Genomic DNA, 25179 nt, shown 5'->3' with positions numbered 1-25179 from the left:
GTCCAAAAGGAGCCCCCCAAAGCTTTCATTGTTTGTGGTAGGTTTAACCGACAATATAAAAATCCAAGATATGCCACAAACTATTAAGCTGATAAGATGGCCCAACAGCAATGTCTGCTACAAGATCAACTTTAAAAAATAAAAAAGCTTTCCTTTACACTAAAAATAACCACGCATAAGATGAAATAGAAAAAAAGATCCTATTTGAGATATCAATAAATCTATACAATACCTAGACATAAACCTAATGAAAACTTTCCAAAGCCATCCAAAAAAATTCTAAAACTAGATCAAAGGGTGCAAAAAATGGCTTTATTGTATGAAGAGAAATACCATGTATGTGAATAGAAAAGCTCATTATTTGAAAACTACAAATCCTGACTAACCGACCCATACATTCTAAGAAGTCAAGCTGAAAACTCAAAGGATTATTGCAGAGCTTAAAATTTGATTCTAAAATTCACCTGAGAGAGAAAATAGCCTATAATAGTGTAGAAACTTTTGAAGAAAAATAGAATCAAAAGAAAACTCACTCTCAGCAAGGTTGCCAAGACAAATTAGGGAAGTAATAGATTTCTAAAAAATGGTTCAGGGCATCTGGATATCCACATGCAGAAGAATGAAAATGGACCCCTACTTTAAGCATGTATGAAAATTAATTCAAAGTGAATCAAATATCTAAATGCAAGAGCTAAACCTGCAGAACTCTTAAAAATAAGTCTTCATCACCTTAGGTTGGGTAAGGGTCTATCAGATATGGGACCTAAAGCATAAGCAAATAAGTTAAAAAATAGAGAGTTTGGACCTCATCAAAGTGATCCACTTTTGTGCTTCAAAATACATCAAGAAAGTGAGAAAACAACACACAAAGTGGGAGAAAGTATTTTCAAATCACATAAGGTCTAGTATCCAGGTTACATAAAGAACTCTTTCAGCTCAACAATGAAAAGACAGAAACCCAGTTAAAAAGCAGGGAAAGGATTTGAGTAGACATTTCTCCAGAGAAGATAGACCAGTGGCCAATAAGCATATGAAAGGATGTTCGGGGACCTCCCTGGCGGTCCGGGTGTTAGGACTCTGAGCTCCCAGTACAGGGGGTGCGGGTTCTATCCCTGGTTGGGAAACCAGGATCCCACATGCCGTGCAGCACAGCCAAAAAAGGATGTTCAACATTTTAAGTCATTATGAAAATCAAAACCACAGAGAGATACTACTTCACATACACTAGGATGGACGTAATCAACAGCGTAGACAATAGCATGTGTGGGCAAGGATGCGAAGTTTGCACATTCCTCCCACACTCCAAGGATGCGAAGTTTGCACATTCCTCCCACACTCCAAGAATGCAAAATGGTTCAGCTGCTTGGAAAAAAAGTTCAGCAGTGCTTCACAATGTTGACAGAGTCACCATAAAATCTAGCAATCCCACCTACCCATTTGTAACCATATACCTACCACAGTATATACCCAAGAGAACCAAAAAGCATGTCCACACTAAAACTTGTAGGCACATGTTCATGGCAGCACTATTCAAAACAGCTAGAAAGTGGAAACAAACCAAATTCCCATCAAGTGTTGAATGGGAAAACAAAATTTGGTATATCCCTACAACATCATTTTGGGCTTCCCTGGTGGCTCAATAGAAAAAAAAAAAAATCTGCCTACCAATGCTGGAGACTTGAGTTCAGTCCCTGGGTCAGGAAGATTACCTGGAGGAGGAAATGTCAACCCACCCTAGTATTCTTGCCTGGGAAATCCCATGGACAGAGAAGCCTGGCAGGCTACAGTCCATGGGGTCACAAAGAGTCAGACACGACTAAGTACACAATGTCATTTTATTCAGCAATGAAAAGGAATGAAGTACCAATACTCATTTCAATGCTACAATGTGAATGGACCTTGATAACATTATGCTAAGTGAAGGAAGTCAAACACAAAAGGCCACATTATGTACAATTCCACTTACATGAAATGAACAGAAGAGGCAGATTCGTAGAGACAGGAAGTAGTTTAGTGGTTGCTGGGGGTGGGGCGTAGTGGAAGTGCCTGCTAATGGGTGCGAGGTTTCTGTGGATGATGAAAATGTTTTGGAATTAGATGTGATGCTGGCACAACATTGTGAAGGCCGTAATGCCCGAAATAGCATGCTTTTAAAAGGGTGATTTTATGGTACGTGAAAGGAATCACAATCCAAAGAGAGAACTTGCTCTGATATCAAAATGTTCCTATAGAAAAATAGGAATGAAAACAGTGTGGTGACAGCTCAGGAATGGACTGAGAGAGGTCTGCCTCAGTGGTCTAGCCCAGAGAACAGAGGCGGAACAGAGAACAGAACATGGTGGTGAAGGACAGCTGGCTCTTGGTTCATGGGGCAAGTTAGAGTGCAATGTCACACCTACACAAGAAAAAATTCCAATTTAAAGAGCTAATCCTCAGACTATAGAAACAGAAGAAAACAAGAGAGGACATCTGAATAACCTTGAAGAAAGCCATCTAAAGTAATACCCAAGGTGTATCAATTTGACTTTAGGAGAACTGGAAAGTCTGTACAACAAAAGATACCGTGAGTCAGGTAAAAAGACGTTTCTTACAGAGTAACAGGCAAAGTGTCAGTATCCTGAATATGTAAAGGACTTCCAGAATCCACAAGAGAAAGTCCAAAGAACAAGTGCCCTGCAGCACTCCCATCTCCTGCCTTTCAGATGATCCCAAAAGTTTGTCCTCGATTCATTGACAAAGAGATCATCGTGGCCCCTTTCTCACGGTATCATCAGATTTCCCTGGCCACCCAGTCTCCTCCAGTCCCCTTGCTTAGCACGGTCAAGGTGGTCTTTGGAACGTTGTCTCTATCAGGCAGGACAACGGGACACCCAGCCCTGCCCTGGAAAAGTGAGTCCCTGACCGAAGGAGCTGTGTGCTGAGGCTGAAACTCCAGCGCCCACTTCCCCTGCCCCTTGGAAGACGCAGCCCACTGCTGGGGACCACACACCGGTGGACTTTGGATGCCTTCAATGAGGAGCGCTGAGTGCACTTAGCCAGCCAGCCACTTAATTGGGGCTGCAACGAAACCTTTGTTCAACGATAAAATTAACCTTGATTCCGGACAGGTATCTGTCTTCACTGAGGAGGTGTCCATGCTGTGATTTCTTTTGGCAAGTGACATGATTAAAGAAATTGAATCTTGCAGGCACGTCACCCAGGGATTTTTGCCTCAGAAGACCTTCTTATTTTTCTCTCCTGCTAGGAGAGCCTCTCTGCTCTCAGTTGGGCAATTCATCCAGGAACCCTCTCTGTCTCCTCACCCCGCCTTCCTCCCATCTCCTTTTCTGTTTTCCTAAGTCATAGATTTAGGCCTCACTTTATTGCATTTCACAGTGTGCTTAAATACCCCATACGGTTCCTCGTCTCATTACAAAAGACAATTTACATGAGTGGGAAATGGCAATGGCCATGTGATTTGTTCAGCTGCTGGACTGTGTCAAACCTTCTGCATCAGGGCTTTCCTGAAGGGTTTCAGAGAGATGAAAATGAAGCCAGGATGCGATTAAAGACCCTCCTGATAATCTCTTAAGCAAATCAGATATTCCTGCCATGGATCCTGGCTGGGTCACGAGGGGCTGGCATGAAACATTAAGACCGCTGGTTCAATATCTTATGCCAAAGGGAATTCCATTGCTGAAAGCAAGGTGGTTGGAGACGGTGGTTTTATTGTGAGTGGGCAGGACGGCATCGTGACTGAGTGGCTGTCTCGTCTTTTCAGGGTCACTGTTATTATCATGGACGTGTGCAAGGCTCTTCCGGATCGGCGGTCAGTCTCAGCACTTGTTCTGGTCTCAGGTAAGTGACCTTGATGGTGACAACTCTGCTCTTAAGCACAGCTACCGCGGACCACCCCCCTTCTCCAGTCGCTCTAAAGGAATACAGCAGTGGGTGGGCCTCGCCTCCACAGGACCCAGGAGTCCTCTTGTGAAAACTTGAAAGCCCCATGCCCCCCACCTCCTCAGGACCACCCCGTCTGTCCCCACTGCAACCCCCCCACTGCAGTGTGCCTTCCTTGGCTGCCCCTCTTTCAAGGTCATCCTCAGGCCTGTACATTGGCTGCTTTCCAGCATCTAAGGATTTGGAGACTATCTTTTGTCCATGTGGCTCCATGCTAAACAATTTCTGGTGTTAAAAAAAAAAAAAAAAAGGACTTTAGGTATCTGCATTTCAACTGCTTGCTTCATAAAAATGAAAAGGGCCTCTTCTCACTAGGAGACAAAGCAAGCAACTGACTGAGCACAGATGCAGGTGAGCCAAGGACAGGTGTGGCCAAACCAGTGATATTAGCTGCTGCTGCTGCTGCTAAGTCGCTACAGTCATGTCCAACTCTGTGGGACCCCATAGACGGCAGCCCACCAGGCTCCCCCATCCCTGGGATTCTCCAGGCAAGAACACTGGAGTGGGTTGTCATTTCCTTCTCCAATGCATGAAAGTGAAAAGTGAAAGTGAAGGCGCTCAGTCGTGTCTGACTCTTAGCCACCCCATGGACTGCAGCCCACCAGGCTCCTCCATCCATGGGATTCTCCAGGCAAGAGTACTGGAGTGGGGTGCCATTGCCTTCTCTGGTGATATTAACTAACTAGGTTTAAATCATGAAGATGAAGGACTGGGTAGACAGAGCATTCTGAGTAATATTTAAATAGGACAGGTCCACCCGCTGTGCTTGGCCTTGCTGCTGCCTCTCTACTCCACATCCTTCATCCGGGGCCCATCCCCCCAAAGGTGCAGGTAACTGTCAGGGCCCCACACAGAGGGGTCCACCTCTCTGACCAGCTTCCCCAGAGGGGCTGAGTCGCAGCGGCCCACCTCCTGTCTCCGGCACCTGGAGATCGTTCCCTCCTGTGGGTACCTGGCACAGACCACAGTTTGGCAGAGGGATCCTGTGACATACTTGTGGCTGGAGTTTCGGGGAAAGTCAGGGGAACAAGTGTTGCGGCATCTGGGGTCGACCACCAAGGCTGGGTGGGAAGCCTGACAGAGCTCACTGCGTGGAGATGGTGCTCCGAAGAATGTCAGCTTCCCAGATCTTTGTGCTGTTACTGCAAAAGCAGCAGACCGTGCGTCAACAGAGAAATTCCGGAGTTATGCAGTCAACTCTGTGATCTTGCGAGGGGAGAATCAGACCGGAGACAAAGCTGTATTCGATCAACTGCTCCCTGGCGGAAGAATCAATTGCAAGGGGGGATACAAAAGCAACTGGAGTAGCACCAGCCTGGGAGAGTTTGAGAAAGAAAATAGGGATTAAAAATCAAGTGAAATATGGTGTGACCCCAGAATACATTCAGAGCTAGGAATGTGGAGGAAAAGTCGAGAGTCCTGAGGGACGCATTAATTAGAGCCCAGCAGATTACAGTCCTGCAGAGAAGGAACATCCTGCTTTGCTTCAAAAAGGGCTGATCAAAAGATGGGCAGGCAGGGAGAGCTCCGTCCTGGAAGAGAGAAGAGAGGGAGGAAGCAAACAAGTCATCCTTCTTCACTTGAGTCTCGAAGGGGGACAGATAAGGAGAGAGAAAGGCCTGGAGATCCCAGTAGACAGGGGGATTAAAGAGGAAACAGCTCTTTAATGGAGGGAATGAAGTCCAATGTGGAAAATAGGTCATAACAACGAGCTCAGCCATGGAGCTTATCCTTCCTTTGTAAGGACTCCAAGTCAAACGGGAAGTTCAGGCCGTAAGTTAGTTTTGTACCGTATCGTATGTCTCCCCAAGATGCCCTGCCCTCCTTAGCACGGTTTCAGCGCAGTGTTCCTGGTTCTCCTGGTCTCTCTCTTGTTTGCACTTGCTGCTGCGTGCCTCATCCCCTGCTCCCGAGGCCCTAGCCCAGGAGTATCCCCATGACCAACGGATGCTCCACAGCACTGTCGGGCACAAGTAGCAAACTGTTCCAATGGTGGGGAGAGGATGCTGCCCTCGCCCCCGAGAGAAGCTCAGCGGCTGTGTTTTGTGATGGAACAGATGTCCAGCCCTGGCTCCCTCCCACTGGAGCATCCACACAGCCGTGTCCCCGTGTCCTGATTTGATTCACAGACACCACCCTGGCCAGAGAGAGCGTGAGATCCTGGAGGGAAGCAACTGTCTCTCGCCATGTCTCCTTGTTCTCTCGCTCCCCACCTCTCAGTTCCTGCTCAGAAATCTGGTACAAGGAGTCTCGGGGGCTCAGAGTCTTCCCATCCCCTGTAGGCAGGACGGTTAAAATTAGGCTTCATTTCTTAAGGAACCACCTTTTTGCTTGAACAGACATAAGGAAAAGCATTCACAAGATAGATGAGGAGGCTGGTAGAGCTGTAAACCAGGCATTTGTTGTAATGACAGATGCATTTTTAAGTGGGGTTTACAATACCTGAGCATAGATATGCACACGCTCACAAAATGATTACTTTCATTATAATGGTTATTTCTGATCCCACGGACCATAGCACTAGTCAACTCTATCTTTTGAAAAATAAGTTGATGGACTATTTTTCAATAGTGTTGGGAGGCAAGAAGTATTCCTGCATTTTGTGTTATAGTCGATTTCATTATATAAAATTTAGTGCAGTAAACTTTATATTACATACCTAAAATACATACAAAACATTAAATGAACACAGCAATGTGTGTACTTATTCAATTAGCAAATAAGCTCACATCTGAGTATTTTTGTTTAATTGAATTTTTGAAACTATCTCATGCTGCCTCCCACATCTAAGATGTGCTGAGAGCCTATTGTATAGTCAAAGCTATGCTTTTCCCAGGAGTCATGTATGGATGAGAGAGTTGGACCATAAAGAAGGCTGAGTGCCAAAAAATTGATGCTTTTGAACTGTGGTGCTGGAGAAGACTCTTGAGAGTCCCTTGGACAGCAAGGAGATCAAACCAGTCAGTGCTAAAGGAAATCAGTCTTAAATATTCATTGGAAGGATTGACACTGAAGCTAAAGCTCCAATATTTTGGCCACCTGATGTGAAGAGCCGACTCATTAAAAAGACCCTGATGCTGGGGAAGATTGAAGGCAGGAGGAGAAGGGGACGACAGAGGATGAGATGGTTGGATGGCATCACCGACTTGATGGACATGAGTTTGAATAAACTCCAGGAGATGGTGATGGACAGGGAGGCCTGGTGTGCTGCAGTCCATGGGGTTGCAAAGAGTCGGACATGACTGAGCGACTGAACAACAACTAAATTGAATTGATCCCTTTGAAGAAGTCGACCAGAAATCTCAGTTGAGAAAGTGAACAAAGGATCTTAGGAAGAAAGCAAGATGGAGGGAGCAAGACTAGAGCTGGGAAATGAGGCTCAGCCCTCCTGCAGGACCAGGAGTGAAGGGTTGCTGTGGGGTGAAGATGCTGTGGGGTTGCTGGCCTCCCTGGTACCTCGAAGCCAGACTTGAGTGCTTGCCAATGCAGGTGGATGTGGGTTCTCCAGGTCTCACAGCTCAACCTAAATGACCCAGGCCACAGTGGTCTAAGGGACTGAAAAGTCAGGCACGTGGAGATGGCCTTGCCTGTGCTGTCCTATCTGCTAGAAAGGCAGGGCCCTGGGCCCACCCTGGTACTGCCTAGAACCTGGCACATTATAAATGCTCAATAAATGCTGGTGGAATCAATGTGCTGTCCCCAGGCCATCAGGAGGGCAGTGAAATTTAATTCTAGCCAGTCCAAAGTTTATTTAAAAAAAAAAAAAAATCTTCAAAGCGTAGTAGATCATATTAAGAAAGAAATTAGATTAGAGTGGAAGTGAAGTGAATTTGACCTTGACCTCTGTTCTGTGACCTTCTGCTCCTGTAGCTTCTATTCGTCTGGGCTGCACTGGCCTCCCTTCACCCCGCAGGTCACACCCTCCCTGCCCAGGGCTCTTCTGCTCCAGTCACCTTCTTCCCATGGAGACACTCATTCCGTCATCCTGTGTAAACATCTGTGGGGGGCCACAGCTGGGCTCGGAGCCCATCCACACCATCTCCAAGGCTGCTCTGGTCCCCACCCTGCAGGACCCCAAGGTCAAGTCCCAATTCTCCCAGGCCCCACTCTCATTCAAAGCGTGGAAGGTCCAAATCCCAACTCCTCCATCCCCAGACGGGCTCCCCTCCTGAACTCTTTTCCATTACAGATCCAGCCCATCCCAGGCTCCTAAGTGTGGCGCCTGGGGGTCTCTGAATACCTCCCGCAGGGCCCCAGCCCCTGTCTGTGTTCCCTAACCCCCGCTTACAGTATCCCCCCTTCCCCATTTCCCCACCACCACCCCTGAGCAGCCTTCCCACCCAGGTTTTTAAATTGCCTCCCACCCACACTTCCTGCCTCCACCCTTCCCTTCACGACCATCTTGCACATTCCAGAAGGTCGTGTTTCAAAAACACTGCTTGATCATCTAAGTCCCGCCATCCTCTGCACTCCAAACCACACAGCTCCATAAGCTGTACACATCAGAGCCTCTTTTTCACTCCAATGCTTGTTCAACAGTGTTTCCACAGGCGTTTATCCATCACCTCCTCACATGCCATCCCTGCCCAGCCAGACATCATTTTAATGTAACAAAGTCAGGGCCACGAAGTAGGTCACACAGAACCACACAAGAAACTCAGCAGAGGGGCCCAGGGAACCATGCAGGAAGGGATGGTGGGCGTGGACCTCACAGGTTTTGGGTCAGCCTGGAAGCCTCTGCCCGAGGGCTGCCCCGGACGGTGGAAGCCTCTGCCGGGAGATGTAGCCCTAAGGCAGCTGGCATCCTACGGGCCAGAGGGTGGGGGTCACCACTGGTTACAAGAGAAGGAGCCTGTGGATTTGATTGAGGCCGGGACGGAGGTGGGGAAGGCAGAGGAAGAGGGGCCAGCAGGAGCCAGGTCCTGGGGGCTGGAGGTTGGAGATGCCTAGAAGAGTCGGCATCATCATCTGCACGAAGGGTGTGCAGCGCAGGAAGTGATGTGGCCGCAGGGGCAGCCTGCGGGCTACAGCCAAGGTCAGCGCCTTGCCCATGGCTGATCACTGTCCGGGTCCCATGCCCACCCCCCTTCTGTGGGCCCTGCTGTCCATCCACATATGTCTCTCTTTCATTCACTGCATTCTGAGCATGCTCAGACCTTTGTTTCACCTGCTCTCCTACTCCTTCAACCCCTCACCTGGTTCCCGAGCTGCCTCGCATCTCCAGGTCCCCCCAGAGCTCCCTTCAAGGCCCCCCGTTTCCCACAGGCCATTTATCAACCATGCTGGGCTGACTGCCGGCCTGTGGGCAGCTCGGAGTTGCTCTGGCATTTTACACTTGGAAGTCAGTGGTGCCCACCCTGGCACAAGCCCTCAGGGACATAGGAGAGGGGCTGACCATCCAGAGTGGCCAAGGACAGGGAGCAGGCTGGGGAGCCAGGTCCAGCCGTGGGCCATGTTGTTTTCCTAGGCCTGCTTTAACACAGGACCACACACTGGAGGGCTTAAAGCACTAGCAGGGTCTCCTCTCGTGGTGCCGGAAGCCAGAAGTCTGAATCAAGGTGCTGGCAGGGTTAGCTCCTTCTGCAGGCTCTGCGGGAGAATCCGTCCATGCCTGGCTCCTGGCCGTCCTCAGCATTCCTAGGCTTGTGGCCGCATCTCTGCCGTCTCTGCCTCTGTCCATGTGACCTTCATCCCTGGGTCCCTATGCTTCTCATTTTTCCATCTCTTATGAGGACACACATCACTGAATTTAGGTTCTACCCTAAGTCCAGAATAATCTCATCTTGAGATCCTGAAACTTATCACATTTGCAAAATTCAAGAGCCGGGGAAGCTGAGCAGTGACTGCTAATGGAACAGGGTTTGCTTCGAGGGTGATGAGAGTGTTCAGGGGTAGACAGGGATGCTGTTTGTACGACTCAGTGAATATACTAAAACCCAGGGGATTGCATGCTTTAAAGAGGAAGCTTAATGGTTGGTGAATTAGTTCTCAATATAGCTGTTATTTTTAAAAGGAGCCTGGCTCGGGGTAGCCATCAATCATAGCTGCTATTTTTATTATCGATGTGCCAGCAAGAGGTATTCTTAAAATCTTTTATGACAGCTTGTTTTACCTCTTTGGTCATGTCTCCCAAACCTGGTTATAAATTACATTTGAAGCAGGAACCACAGGTGAGACGTCTTTATGGGTACCACGGGAGACGGCCCGGCATTTTGCACATAGTAGGGGATAATGAGTATTTGTTTTGATTGCACATGAGTATTTCACATGGAAATTATTTGTTGAAATTAAGCCCAGGGACTTCCCTGGGAGTCCAGTGGTTAAGACTCTCTACTTCCCATGCAGGCGGCACGGTTCGATCCCTGGTGGGGGAATGAAGATTCCCACGTGCCATGTGGCACAGCCAAAAAATGTTTTTAAAAACTCTGATGATACTAATGGGTTCACTAGTATCACTGCTGCTATCCCTATGTTTCAAACACAAATGGGCTGGGATATTATTTTTACCCATGAGCTCCTCCCATAAAGGAACTGAAATTGAATTTCATGCCAACTCATGATTGACAGCACATTATGTGTGTGCACCAGTGCGTGCTTAGTCATGTCTGACTCTTTGCTACCCCATACACTGTAGCCCACCAGGCTTCTCTGTCCACGGGATTTCCCAGGCAAGAATACTGGAATGGCTTTCCATTTCCTACTCCAGAGGACTTCCCGACCTAGGGATCAAACCTGTGTCCCTTGTGTCTCCTGCATCTGCAGGCGGATTCTTTACCACTGAGACTGCTGGGAAGTCCTGGCCACACAGTGTTGAGCCTAAAAGTCTTTTTCCAAGAAAATTCAGTTAGCAGCTAAACATGGAAGTAGCCAGATTAATTCATATTTTTGAATCATCGTCTTATTACAGGTTGTCAAAATCCATGTGCCCTATCCTGTTTGCCTGGGAGTGGTATGAAAAATCATAGTAAGAACAGCACCATTAAGCTGTGTTATTGCCTGATGCACCATTGCTTTGGAGATTAAAAACTGAATTTTAAGAAGAACAAAACTTATCTTGAGGAAGTACAGGTCCCCTGGGTTATCACTTTGAAAGCTAACAGAATCAACTTAAAATTTTAATAGATTTCTCTTTGTTTCCTCTGAAAGAAAAACAGTAGGATTCCAACATTTAAAATAAGGCTGGCTGTTTTCAGAGCAGTAACTCCACTTCTCTGGCCCTTTGCCTTTTGACCTCTGCCCTCCATCAAGGCCAGCCCTGTTCTGGTCTCCACATCCCTCTTGAAACAGCACCAGCAGGAGGCAGGCAGGAGAGTGTGGGAGCTGACCACCTCAAGGTTCAGATACGTGGGTCAAGATTGGGTCCCACCTGTATCTCCAGCTACCTGTGTGGCCTTGACAGTGGGGAAAATGACCAGGTGTATCCTAGGCAGGGTGCCATGAGGGGTGGCCGTCCTCACCCTCAACCACCCCCTCTCCTCTGCTCTCCTCCATTCACCACCTCTGACTGCCCTGGAAGGTGGCCTTGCTGCTGCTGCTGCTGCTGCTGCTGCTGCAGCTAAGTCGCTTCAGTCATGTCCGACTCTGTGCAACCCCATAGACGGCAGCCCACCAGGCTCCCCCGTCCCTGGGATTCTCCAGGCAAGAACACTGGAATGAGTTGCCATTTCCTTCTCCAATGCATGAAAGTGAGAAGTGAAAGTGAAGTCACTCAGTCGTGTCCGACTCTTCACGACTGCATGGACTGAAACCCACCAGGCTCCTCTGTCCATGGGATTTTCCAGGCAAGAGTACTGGAGTGGGGTGCCATTGCCTTCTCCAGAAGGTGGCCTTACCCTCCCCATAAGGGCTGGTCTAGTGTTCCCCTCTGCCTCCTAATATCCCCAGGGAGAAGATACCCACACTCTTCATCTCTCCCAGACACTGCGAATTGACTTTGAAGCTTTCCCCCTCCTCTACCAGTGGGAAAAGAGCCTCACTTTCGAAGTCTGCTGGATTTAAATCCCTCACGCTGAGAATCTTCCAACTCCAAGTTTACAACGAACTACCTATGACATACAACTTAAATCACATCTGCTTATCTAGCCTGGGGCCAGAAAGGGCTGTGAGAACATCAAATTTTAAATCTCAGAAACCCTGAATCCTTGAATTTTGTGTCCACTGTGGTTTCCAGCAATCTCTAGAGCTAAGTGATTAATTATACACAAGACAGGCCAAAGCAATTATTTAATTAAGATGTATTCTAGGCTGCCAATGGTTTGCAGCAAAGGGAAAGACTTCACCCCAGTTTCTCAACATCTGGCCCTTGGATGACTTAAAAGATAAAAGGAGATACCAGAACAATTTTATGACTGAATAACAATTTCTAGAAATTTTCCATTAAGTAGAAAAACTTCTTCAGTCATATGCTTCTCATGATTAGAACTTGGTGACATGTTTTACTGTAAGTTTTAAGCTTATTGAAATTCAATGCAAAATAGAAAATGTTGCAATACAAGATGAAATGTTGGTGTCATTTTCTTTTAGGGGCTGGAAAGTCAGTTTACTAGCCAATCTCTCTTTTCCCTCCAAGTGTATTATTCATTTTCCACTTTGCCCTGGCCTCTTTTTTAAAAGAGCTTTTTCTTAATTGAGGCTTTTACAAAATCAACTTTAATAAACAGAAATCTCCTACTACCCATTCTTAACTTAGGAATCTAAGTTTTAGTTCATAAAGAACTTTTCAAAGAAAGAAAAAAAAATGCAAGCCTCCCCAGAGTTGATGACCAGAGCCATGTCTGTATGGTCTGCTTTGAGATTCCTGAAGACACTAGTTGGAGGGGGTGGGGGAGTATAAGAGAACACCTCTGTGCAAGGACTTTCTGTCGACCTGTGGGATTCGAAATAAGCCGAAATGTCCTCAGTTACTCCAGTTTCCCCGTCTCTGAGCAGCTATGCCGCCAGTGTTGGTAACACGCAGCTTCACTCCCCAATGTTTCCCAAGTGCCCCGTGTATCCCAGTGCCATCATTTCAGGTAGCCTGTGATCATCCTGAACATGACTGTGCTGTTCCTTCCTCTGCTTCTGAGACTTCACAAAACAGGACCCGGGGAGTAAGCCAGTTGAATAATAATGAACTGATTGGTGTGTGTGGGGGGGTTTACCAGTTGTATTCAAAATAAATATTTGCCTAATTCATACCCTCTCTTTTTATGCCATTTGAGTATTAGAATACAGTCATTCCATTAAAATATAAGAACGATTAAATGGTCACTTATAAGTAGGTCATTACTAAATGCAGGATGAGTGAATGGCTGAACAAATAAAGGAGCAATCGTGGGAGACATTTTCCAATCTCTTTCCTTTGGGAACAAGCTCAGGTTATCTGAAAGAAACTGATGGAGCACCTGACTTTTTCAGCTGTTACTTAAAGACTAAGCTATTTCTCAAATCCTTGGGTTCAGGCTATATAAATCACATGTGAGAACTGACTCCCTAAACTTGGAGTCCATGGACCACATCCATGGTTTTGAATCTCCTTAAATTTTCTGCAAAATATTACGGATCTATGTATATGTGACGGAGAAGGCAATGGCACCCCACTCCAGTACTCTTGCCTGGAAAATCCCATGGACGGAGGAGCCTGGTAGGCTGCAGTCCATGGGGTCGCTAAGAGTCAGACACGACTGAGCGACTTCACTTTCACTTTTCACTTTCCTGCATTGGAGAAGGAAATGGCAACCCACTCCAGTGTTCTTGCCTGGAGAATCCCAGGGATGGGGGAGCCTGGTGGGCTGCCGTCTATGGGGTCGCACAGAGTCGGACATGACCGAAGCGACTTAGCGGCAGCAGCAGCATGTATGTGTGAATTCTCCTGGGGAGAGTGTAAGGAGATTCATGTCTCAAAAAAGGTTAAGAGTCAGTGTGTTTTAAGTGTCTATTTACAATCAGATGAATTTCCATGAAAATTGTGTTCACTTATGATTGTGGTCAACATGATTGGTAACAGAAGTTGCTAGATGTGTGGGAACTCTCGGAGCTGCCAGTTTACTGTTACCCAAATTTCCATTTCTCCAAAAAAAACTCATTTCAACATCAGGAAGAGCCTGTTTGAAGAATTTCCTGTTCCACATTGGAAAGAGAAAGTCAAAAACCAACCTGTAGGCTGATGTTCCCCCATCACTTAAAGGAAGCTGACATGGCTCACTTCCAAGAAGTAGGACACAGCCTTAGTGACAGATTTTCTCTTCTTGGGGTCCAAGATCACTGCAGACGGTAACTGCAGCCATGAAATTAGAAGATGTTTGCTCCTTGGAAGAAAAGCTATGACAAACCTAGACAGTGTATTAAAAAGCAGAGACATCACTTTGCCAACAAAGGTCCCCATAGTCCAGTAGTCATGTACAGATGTGAAAGTTGGACCATAAAGAATACTGAGCACTGAAGAACTAATACTTTCAAACTGTGGTGCTGGTGAAGACTCTTTAGAGTCCCTTGGACAACAAGGAAATCAAACCAGTCAATCCTAAAGGAAAGCAACCCTAAATATTCATTAGAAGGACTGACGCTGAAGCTGAAGCTCCAGTAAGTTGTCCACTTGATGTGAACAGCTGATTCATTGGAAAAGACCCTAATGCTGGTAAAGATTGAAGATTGAAAGCAAAAGGAAAAGAGGGTGGCAGAGGATGAGGTGGTTGGATGGCATCACCAATTCAATGAACATGAACTTGAGCAAACTCTAGGAGATTGTGAGGGACAGGGAGGCCTGGCATGCTGCAGTCCTTGGGGTCACGAAGACTTGGCTTAGTGACTGAACAACAGCAAGGACACAGCCTCAGCTCTGTCCTTCTCCAGAAGGTCACACATGCCTTGGGGTCCATGAGCTAATGCCACCTTCTGTCTCTGCAAGTTAAAATATTTAGCATATATGTCTATTTTTTAAAAGAATTTATGCATTTAGGGACCTCCTTGGTGGTCCAGTTGTTAAGACTCTGTGCTGTCACTCCAGGGGGCTCAGGTTCAATCCCTGGTCAGAGAACTAAGGTATTGCACAGCCCAAATAAATAAATAAAGTAAAATAGTTTTTTAAAAAGAATTTATATTTTTATTCCCAAATGTAAATGTTAGCACAAAGGGTTCTTTCTTCATTATCGTCACTCCTAAAGAAGCATGCATTGCAGGCAGACGCTTTACCCTCTGAGCCACCAGAGAAGCCCATAAGAAGCACAGTTATCTTATTAATGCTATGTTTTGTACCACGGAGCCACAGATGGCCAGGATAGGGAGAGACATGTGAACAAAGCACAGGATCTTCCTGAAATGGTCAGTCTTTGAATGGGTATATTAACAGAAGCCTCATCCTTGGGTCTGCCCTTGTCAATAACAAAGAGCTGCTGCTGCTGCTGCTGCGGCTAAGTCACTTCAGTCATGTCCGACTCTGTGCAACCCCATAGACTGCAGCCCACTAGGCTCCTCTGTCCCTGGGATTCTCCAGGCAAGAGTACTGGAGTGGGTTGCCATTGCCTTCTCCAATGCATGAAAGTGAAAAGTGAAAGTGAAGTCACTCAGTCGTGCCCCAACTCTTAGCAACCCCATGGACTGCAGCCTACCAGGCTCCTCCGTCCATGGGATTCTCCAGGCAAGAGTACTGGAGTGGGTTGCCATTGCCTTCTCCAATGCATGAAAGTGAAAAGTGAAAGTGAAGTCGCTCAGTCCTGCTCGACTCTTAGCAACTCCATGGACTGCAGCCTACCAGGCTCCTCCGTCCATGGGATTTTCCAGGCAAGAGTACTGGAGTGGGTTGCCTTTGCCTTCTCCAAACAAAGAGCTACTGCCATGCAAGTCCTGCAACACAGCCAGGAAATGGCAGAGCTGGAACTCAAACCAGATCATTGGATTCGAAGGCCTCCTTCTTGGTCTCGGTGCTGAGGCATTCTTCAGGCCTCTAAAGAGCTGTATACCTTTAGCCCAAACAGACCCAGATGCAGACCTCAGCTCTTCGAGGAACGGTTATGTTGCTTTGTGCACTTACGTTACATTGGTTCCTTTATTCATACATTGCCCACAAATTAAATAAGCAAAGTACCCAAGAAAGCATCCTTTTTAAAACTCTTTTTTTCACTGAAGTATAGTTGGCTTACAATGTTGCATTCGTTTCTTGTGTCCAGCAAAGTGGTTCCCCTTTATGTGTATAACAGACTCTTTTCCATTAGAGGTTATTACAAGATAATGAATATAGTTCCTTCTGCTATACAGTAGGACCTAGTTGTTATCGATACTATATATAGTAGTTTGTATCTGTTCATCTCAAACTCCTAATTTATCCCTCACCCTCCTTTGGTCTTCCCTGGTGGCTCAGACGGTAAAGCGTCTGTCTGCAATGCAAGAGACCCAGGCTCGATCCCTGGGTTGGGAAGGTTCACTGGAGAAGGAAATGGCAGCCCACTCCAGTATTCTTGCCTGGAAAATCCCATGGGCGGCGGAGCCTGGTAGGCTACCGTCCCTGGGGTCGAAAAGAATCAGACACGACTGAGCGACTATAATCTAATCTAATCTCCTTTGGTAACCATGTGTGTTAGTTACTCAGTCATGTCCAACTCTACGATCCCATGAACTGCAGCTCAACAGGCTCCTCTGTCTATGAAATTCTCCAAGCAAGAATACTAGAGTGGGCAGCCATTCCCTTCTCCAAGGGATCTTCCCAACCAAGGAATTGAATCCAGGTCTCCTACATTGCAGACAAATTCCTTACTATCTGAGCTACCAAGGAAGCCCAACAATAAGTTTTTTTAAAAAAGCTTAAGTTTATATTCAAACTTATATCAGAATCCTTTCAACTATTTAGGAAATTTTGTTGATCAGAATGAATAATTCAGATGTAGGAATTTTCCTTAAAAAAAAAAATAATAAAGATTTCCCTTCGGAATCATGTCTGCTAATTTAGATCTAATTACTCTCTAAGCAGATGAAACATCTTTTGTCTCAACTCTTCTTCCCAGCAATGTATCCTCGAGAAGTAAAAAACAAATGAAAGGCATGAAGACTAAACAGTCTATTCTTTACCATAAAACATTTGAAACAAAAACTTCTCAGACTTGTCTTCCAAAATATTTGCAAAAATAAGTCAATGCAAGCATATGGCACAGAAATGCCCTTTCCAATTCAGACCCAGGATATATAAATAAATTGGTATTTCTTTTTTTATACTCTCTGTCATTAAGAACTGGGTTTTAGCCATAAACAAGAAGCTGCCCTTAAAAGTTACGTAATTTTTCTTCTTTCTTTTTCAACAGGGGACTCATTACATTTGAAAATAACACCTATATTTTGGAGCCAATGAAAAATGCAACCAACAGATACAAACTCTTCCCAGTGGAAAACTTGCCGGGCACCTGGGGATCATGTGGATCAAATACGTCGGGCCTCACTCTGCACGACAGGCTTCCACTGGCCTCCCAGACCCAGACAAGAAGGGTAAGAGGAAACCCCACATTACATCTCTGGAGACGGTGGGGGGCGCGGGGGCTCCAACTAGGGACACCCACCACTAGGCCATCTGGAGAAATTCTACCGTTTGTGTCTGAGGGATGGAGTCAACTACTTTATCTAGAGGTGGCTGATATGAGGTGGGCAGAACATAATCAGACACTGAAAACTCCGTCATTGTATTGCAAACGTCAGGGTCAGACTCACTGACCTGTGCTGGGTAGAGTTGGGCTCAGAGGGCTCAAAATCACCGTTCACTGTCTCTGGTGATAACTTCCTGGGCTTGGCCCAGAAGTCTGCCCCTCCCTTACACCCCTCCGTGGTACACAGGCCTGGACCAGACCCTGCGCACCCTCGGGCAGCCCTCCTTCTACGGGAGGAGAAAGACAATATGGAGGTTTCTCCACAGCCAATCTGTTTTATATTAGGATCTTCTTTAGAATTCGGGAAGAATTCCCTGCCATTGCCCACTCTCCTGCCCTGGGTGAACTAGGGCTTGGTCCAGCAGTGTGGCTGAAAATGTGTGATGTTTACCCCTAGTCCAGACGCCATGGGGCGTCTGGGCATCCCACTTCTCCCCCTAGGTGTCTGCTCTCTGGCCACCCAGCCCTGGGTCTGCTCATCACAGGTCTTCCCTTCTGCGGCAGGGCTGGAGACAGAGGTTGCCCAATGCAGTTAGGAGCGCAATCTGCCTCCGGGCTAAGAGGTCACCGCTGGTGCAGCACCAGGGAACCTCCACCCTGAATGGCTGCCTGACCCTTTTACATCAGTGACCCAGGGGCTCCACAGACCACAACCGAACTCACAAAAAGGAAAAGGGTAGCACCATCTGGCTAGAGGCCCCGAATTCAAAGGAAGCGATCAGTGATTTACTGACTTCTCATCTCTGTCTTTCCCCTTCCTCTGTTGACAAGAAACCCAGAATCCGTTCATATGATGCCACTTGTGCTTACATTTGATAAGCACAACTTATCACTTGACAATTAACACTCTTTGTCTCCTCTGACTTTGACAGGTTTTCAGAGTTCCACTTAACACCCTTCGTCTTACCTGACTTTGAGGGTTATACTGCTTCCCACTCAAAGCTTTATGAAAACTGTGCCTCTTTGTATTCCTAATCATTTTTCTCCAAGCAGTAAATGTTATCCTAAACGATTTCTCCTTCTTAAAAATTTCCTGTTGGCTGTGGCTAGGTGGTGTTCCCCTAACCTGCTCTTAACTGAACCACTTCAGGACTTTTCATTTTAATTTTGCATTCATTCTTTCCGTTCTGATTCTGCCCGTGTGACCCAAACTTCCTCTCTTTGTTAATATACTCCCAAGGGTTTCTACAGCTGGTGCTTGCAGCCTCGTTTTTCCTTGTTCTTCCCCATCACCCTGTGTCAGGCACTATGGCTGACCTTGACATTGACTCTCAGCAGGGGAGCGAAGATCTCAACCTCCAGGAATAGGGCTTGACAAGTACCCGCATCCCCAGCAGAAGCAGCTCCAGAGAATCTCCCTTCTCCTCCCCCCACCCCTTTTAGAGGGACAGAGTTAAGAGATGGAGTCCCAGAGACCAGCCTCTGTGCTCCCAGGGCATGTTTGCTTTACGTTTCAAAGGCTCTCGCCTTTGATTCCAGACCTCAGATAAGATGGGATGGGACCGTAGCCTTCACAGTCATAAACAAATAGAATATTTGCATTTTATTTTGGAGGCGCCTTGCTTTGAGTACCTCATTGAACATACGTTATCCACCTTGTGAGATTTATAACTTGACAGTTTAAGCAGCACTCGGATATGTTTGCCATTTCATTTAGAAGTGCATGCCTGGTCGGTCCTGGCCAGCCATATTTTAATTCTTTAACTAAGCTTACAGCTCCCTAGACCTGTGATTGGCCCAGTAATTTCCAATCATTTTGACTTGTAGAGAGATGGAGAAAACCTGAATAACAATGGTGTTTTGTTAATAATGCATATGGAAGCATAAATGAACCTTTAAATCAAAAGGGGGGAGTATCACATGCACTTAGACGCGACTCAGTGTTTCTGTCTAGAAAATGTTGTGATTGTTTTTACGGAAGGGAACATGTCCTTGACAGAAAGCACATCTGTATCATGAAAACAATACCAAAAATAATTTCCAAATAAGTGGAATATGTGAGAATTGGAATTGTATACGAGACCATTTGGTAAACACGAAAGGAAAGTACTCGAGTTCCGTGCCGCTTGCCTGCCAGACTTAACGCTGCCTTTATCTTATACTCAAAAATCAATGTAACTTCGGCTAACTCCTCTGGTTTATGCACTGCAGCAAATGCATTTGCGTTTTCCTAGCTCTGTTCTGCCCCTACTAAATGTTAACTATTGCAAAGATGGGCTTGCAGGCTGAGATTTTTCTGCAGATGTGTGTGTTTTTCTTCAAGGAGCAGCGGGAATAAATCTGCACTCAGGGTATGCACCGGCTATAATATCAGCTTGAGCTATTGTTTGTCATTTTTACAAGGCTCTCTGTTAGATTTTAGTGAGAACCCAAGTTGCTTCCGGAAGGGTGCCTGCAGCCAGGGGCCTTCCTTGCCAGTTCCATCCTCTGCAGGTTTTTACGCCCAACCCGCAGAGCCCCGGCCATTCAGCCCTGCTGGGACTTCGCCCTCCCCCTCCACCAGCTGGTCATTCAAAAATGCAAACGAATTTTAACACAAGCCTGAGCAGTCTCTAAGGAAGGTAAAGGCTGTAAATCTGCTACTGGAGCAAATCACAGAATACATCCTGAAGGCAGATGTAAATCATTGTTGAATTACCCTCCCTGGGGATTATCTGTGCGATTGTTCCCCTCCACTAGTATGGATCATTGTGAGTCACATGTAGAAGTCATTGCCTTCTGCAAAAAAGCAACGTGCACTTGGTCTATTGAGTACAAATAGCACAGCCTCTCAGGGAGACCCTGTGGGGTTTCCTCAAACGCCGCCAATCTGAAATGGACCAGGGCTGTTGCTCTGGGTCTTCTAGACAGGCTGCTGTACTGGTTTAATAGAAGCCATGGTAGTGGTGGTCGTGGGGGTGGTATTAACAGCAGAATCGATTATCTGTGAGTGAGTGAAGTCGCTCAGTCATGTCCGACTCTTTGCAACCCCATGGACTGTAGTCTACCAGGCTCCTCTGTCCATGGGATTCTCCAGGCTATAGTCCTGGAGTGGATTGCCATTTTCTTCTCCAGGGGATCTTCCCAACCCAGGGCTTGAACCCCAGTCTCCCGCATTGTAGAAAGATGCCTTACCCTCTGAGCCACCAGGGAATCCACTAGTAATAGTTGAATATCAGGAACTAACCAGAATTGTTGGAAAACTTGTTAATTAGAGCATGCATGTTTAATTTCTCTCTACTGTAACCACATCCCTGATAGCTCAGTTGGTAAAGAATCCACCTGCAATGCAGGAGACTCGGTTCAATTCCTGGTTTGGAAAGATCTGCTGGAGAAGGGATAGGCTACCCACTCCAATATTCTTGGGCTTCCCTGTGGCTCAGCTGGTAAAGAATCTGCCTGCAATGTGGGAGACCTGGGTTCAATCCCTGGGTTGGGAAGATCCCCTGGAGAAGGGAAAGGCTGCCCACTCAAGTATTCTGGCCTGGAAAATGCCATGGGCTATTCAGTCCATGGGGTCTCTAAGAGTTGGACACGACTGAGCGACTTTCACTTTCTTTTCACTATAACCACTCCCACCTCAATACCTCCTCTAAGAGGCCATACCAAGTGCCCTTACTGCCCTAGTCACTGTTAAATTTTGGTGGATAACATGGCCAGCCCTGCTATTGCTTCCTTAGCCCTGAGCTCTGAGCATCTCTCAGTGAGAACCAAGGTTCGAAAATCTCCAGATGTGGATTCCTATTGAGTCTTGAATAAATTAAAGCTCTAGAAAAATAAATACTAGCTCTCACTTCTGCCACAGGCATTTTGGACTCAAGTTCGATACTTTGAGTTTGTGCCCATTAACATTCAGTACGTCAGACTCAGTCCGTCCTTCCAGCGTTTGTCTCATTTCCTTGTTGGTTCTGCAGCCTATATATTAGCCAGTCCTCCGAGGCTGTATTCCACGCAGATGTGATCCAGGTGCTTCATCCCCATGCAAATCGTTCGTAAGGATGGTAGAGATGACCTTTCACAGCCAAGACCAGGGCTCAGCTCATAAATACTCATTAAGTGGTCTTAGAGCAAGGCATGGAGTCTAGCTTGAGTCAACAATGATCTTTCTTTACAAAGAAGGAGTTAAATCAAACTTTTGAGTCACCGAATTTGCTAAACTTGCCGTCTTTGCATACGGTCCTAGATCCATTGTTATTTTACTGTTGTTGTTGTTTGGCTAAAACATCCAACTTGAATCTGTTTGCCTGGCTCCATCTTTTTACTGCCTCAAACTGTCACAAGTGGTCATCTGCTCCCCCACGTCCACCGTTGTCCCCCTGTAATCCATTCTCCTCCCATCAGCCAGGCTGATATGTGAAGAACCTCACCTCCAAGGGAGCCCCACTGCTCTCGGACAGTTAGGTTACCCGTCAGCCTCCTCACTCTGGGCCCTGACCTCTGTCCCCATCCTCGGCCGCATCTCACCCATGCCCTGCCCTCGCTCACTAGACAATAGCCATCCTGCTTGCTGCTACAACCCAAGCTCTCCCAGCCTTAGGACTTGTGTTCTTATCAGGTTATTTCAGGGGTCTGGGCCGTAGGAAGAGAGAGTTGCATTGAGAATTTATTGCCCCCCTAATCTCAGCTTGTTTTTTCGGACTCAAGTTGAGTTCTCAGAGCCAGAGTTCTTATTATGAAAGTGTGTGGGGGCCATTCTTCCCGAGACCTTGACTGTGACAACTTTGAGAGGCCAGGGAGCAGCTTCCCACTTGAGCAAGACTCAAAGAATGCCTCCAACCTTGGAGCAGAAATGGTTGGGCCATTCTCAGAGGCTCATGTTCTCACCTGTTTGGGGAAGGGTGTTTGTTTCCTCAATCTCCCCCCCGACCCAAATGAAAATTGCATCAAGCAACCAGTTTCAATGTTTCTCTGATTCAAAATCAAACACTTTGAATATGATTTTTTAACTGGATAGCCCAGATAGGTGGGAATCATGTGGAGGTAATTTAAGCCTCTCTGTGTGTGCAGCTGGTGGAAAAGGAACCTCTGCAGCCATGAACCGGCCACTCCCCTGTGGCTTTTTATTATTATGTGGTTAGGCGTCTCTCTGAGCTTGCAATTCTCTGCATTCATGAGAAAATGTGGACTTCTCTGAAAACTGCAGAGACAGGAAAATCGGGCTCTTGTGTTTGTTTTCATTATCTGGAATTGTGTATTTTCTAAATGATGATCCAAGGCCATTTGGAACTGTCCCCTGGCCATTCATTTCACCCCTTTGCAGTCAGAAAGGTGTAAACATCTAAGCAACCAGGGCTCTCTCCATGAGTTTTTCGATGGGAGGTTAATTTATTTTTCCTTTAACAGAGCTGTATTTTCTTCTGTAAGATGAGTCTGTGAATGGTAAATCAGGGAATTATGGGGGGCAGAGGCTTCTGCCTTCCACCCCTCAGGAAGGAGGAACCACTTTAAGATGGCATCTCATTTTGTGTAGACCAGCGGGCACCACCGGGGCTGGTCATTTTCCCTTTGTGAGTAGGTTGGTCCCCATGAAACATGCCTACAACATATAGTTACTAAACTGAACTTTTTTCCTCGTAATGTTGTTAAAGTATGAGAAATCATAGCTTTCATGGTGCTTTACTCTTCCTCCCTCCAAAAGGTTTCCAGATTTCTTTGAAGTGAAAGTGAAAGTGTCAGTCACTCAGTCGTGTCCAGCTCTTTGTGACCCCATGCACTGTAGCCCTCCAGGCACCTCTGTCCATGGGATTCTCCAGGCAATAGCACTGGAGTGGGTTGCCATGCCCTCCTCCAGGGGATCTTACCGACCCAAGGGCAAACCTGGGTCTCCTGCGTTGGCAGGCAGATTCTTTACCATCTGAGTCACCAGGGAAGCCCTGAGATTTCTTTAGAGATATCAAAATTCATGAATCAGCATAGCTGGGCAGCAAGGAGGAACACTGCTATGATACAAACACATTTTTCTTGTAAAAATCTGTTTGGAAGGCCCTGCACCGATGGGGATTTGTTTTATAAAAGATGTTTCCCTCAGGATTATGTGACTGGAAAGCTGATTCAGACCAGGCCTTGGTCATTTTTGCTTTTGTCTGAAAGCCTGGTTGTAACATGCAAGTTTTCAAGGTTAAGCAGAGTGTAGTTAACTCGTAAAGCAGTGATATCAGTTATGGGGAGCCAGACCTGTTCAACCCCCATTTCCTCTGACTCCATTTTATTGCAAAAACAGAAGGCTTTATTTTTTGCTTTTAAAGTTGGCTTTTTGAGACCACCCTCCATGAATTGCTCTTTTTTTTTTTTTTCCTCTCCGAAAAATGCCTTTGGGATTCTCCCAGTAATTCATGGAAGAGTGTGAGTGTTTTTTGAGGAAACGTGATTAAAATGTCACCCACTTCAGAGGCTGCCTTTAATGGGGAGGGAGTTCGTGCTTGGGCCGTCGGCCTCTTCTTCAGCCCTACCCCTTGATAAACAAGGTCTTTATTCTTCTCGACTATCGCAGTCTTACCAAATCGCTTTTCTCTAGTCGCATATGTCAGCCTTTTTTTTTTTTTCTTGAAAATGTTTCTTTCTGTTCTGTTTCTTTTGTTCCTTTCTGGTTTTCCTCCTAATACCTCCTTCTCGCCTGGCTCAGTGGTTCCCCATTTTTCCTTTGCATCTAAGCAGATTTTTCAACCATCAGCCACAAGAAATCAGCCTTCTGGCCTGGACTATGCAGTTCTCCCCCAGAAGGGCAGTTCCAGCTTAAAATACATTCTCCTCTGATTTTGTGACGTGAGCAAAGCTTTTCTCCTCTGCTTTTCTCACATCACAACACTGGACCACAAAGGCAAAGAGAACACCCATGAAACCCTGAATCCCAGCGATTTCTACAGTGGTCTTGACATGTGCTACATCCAGCCTGAGATGCACGGCCGTGGGCTTCTGCCCCAGAGTTACTTGTTTATATGTGTGTGTTTGTTTAATGGTGATTTCAACTCGTTCTGATCCTAAAATCAGTGATCCAGCGCAAAGGTTAGATTCCTTTTTAGGGACTTCCCTGATGGGAATGGAAACTGATGGCTCATGTTGAGATGGTTTTACAGAAGTCGTTGGGGTCAGAGGTGAACTCCTAGGTGGAACAGAGGTGTGGGAGCCAGTGTTGTTGGTAGGGGTGGGGTGTCCCTTTAGTTCCGATGCTTCTGTTGAGAGATGCTGACAGTGTTCTGAAAGCCCCAGAGAGACCATCAGGGAAATTAAATCCACGTTTACTTTTGGCAGCAAAAAAGAGAGACCCTCAAGATGACCAAGTACGTAGAGCTTGTCATCGTCGCCGATAACCGAGAGGTAAGAACTGTCTGAAATTTCTTGGTTGATTTAAAAAAAAAAAAAAACAACAACCACCACAGGGAAAAGAAAATGTTTAGCAAATTATTACATGCTTTAATTAACCTCATTTTCTATGAGGCCTTAAGAGCATTGTGAACAACCCATGGGGAAAAGTGGCTCCCTGATCTTACAAGGTATAAAACATTAAAAATGTATCTGCTATTACAAAATATTAGCAAGGGCTGCAGAAAAAAAATATTAGCAAGGACTATAGAGCTGCCATAGCAGCTAAGCTCTCTAAACAGGGAGAATTATTTGTGGGAAATAGAAGATGGTTTTAGAATGTATTCTAAAACACTTT

At 46.2% G+C, this 25179-nt stretch overlaps 1 protein-coding gene across 1 annotated transcript in view; it reads left to right on the top strand.

Annotated features, from left to right (window-relative positions):
• The window catches only part of ADAM12 (ADAM metallopeptidase domain 12), a 394035-nt gene that overhangs the window by 262416 nt on the left and 106440 nt on the right, over nucleotides 1-25179 (top strand). Inside the window, exons 5-7 of the mRNA XM_070781066.1 lie at nucleotides 3761-3837; nucleotides 17208-17388; nucleotides 24771-24836. Of these exons, the coding sequence (XP_070637167.1) occupies nucleotides 3761-3837; nucleotides 17208-17388; nucleotides 24771-24836 (324 nt within the window). The remainder of the gene's footprint in view (nucleotides 1-3760; nucleotides 3838-17207; nucleotides 17389-24770; nucleotides 24837-25179) is intronic.

Source organism: Bos indicus, chromosome 26 (genome assembly GCF_029378745.1).
Source record: "Bos indicus isolate NIAB-ARS_2022 breed Sahiwal x Tharparkar chromosome 26, NIAB-ARS_B.indTharparkar_mat_pri_1.0, whole genome shotgun sequence".
Lineage (NCBI taxonomy): Eukaryota > Metazoa > Chordata > Mammalia > Artiodactyla > Bovidae > Bos > Bos indicus.
The sequence above is the reverse complement of the archived record's forward strand: the minus strand, read 5'-3'. Positions and strand labels throughout refer to the sequence as shown.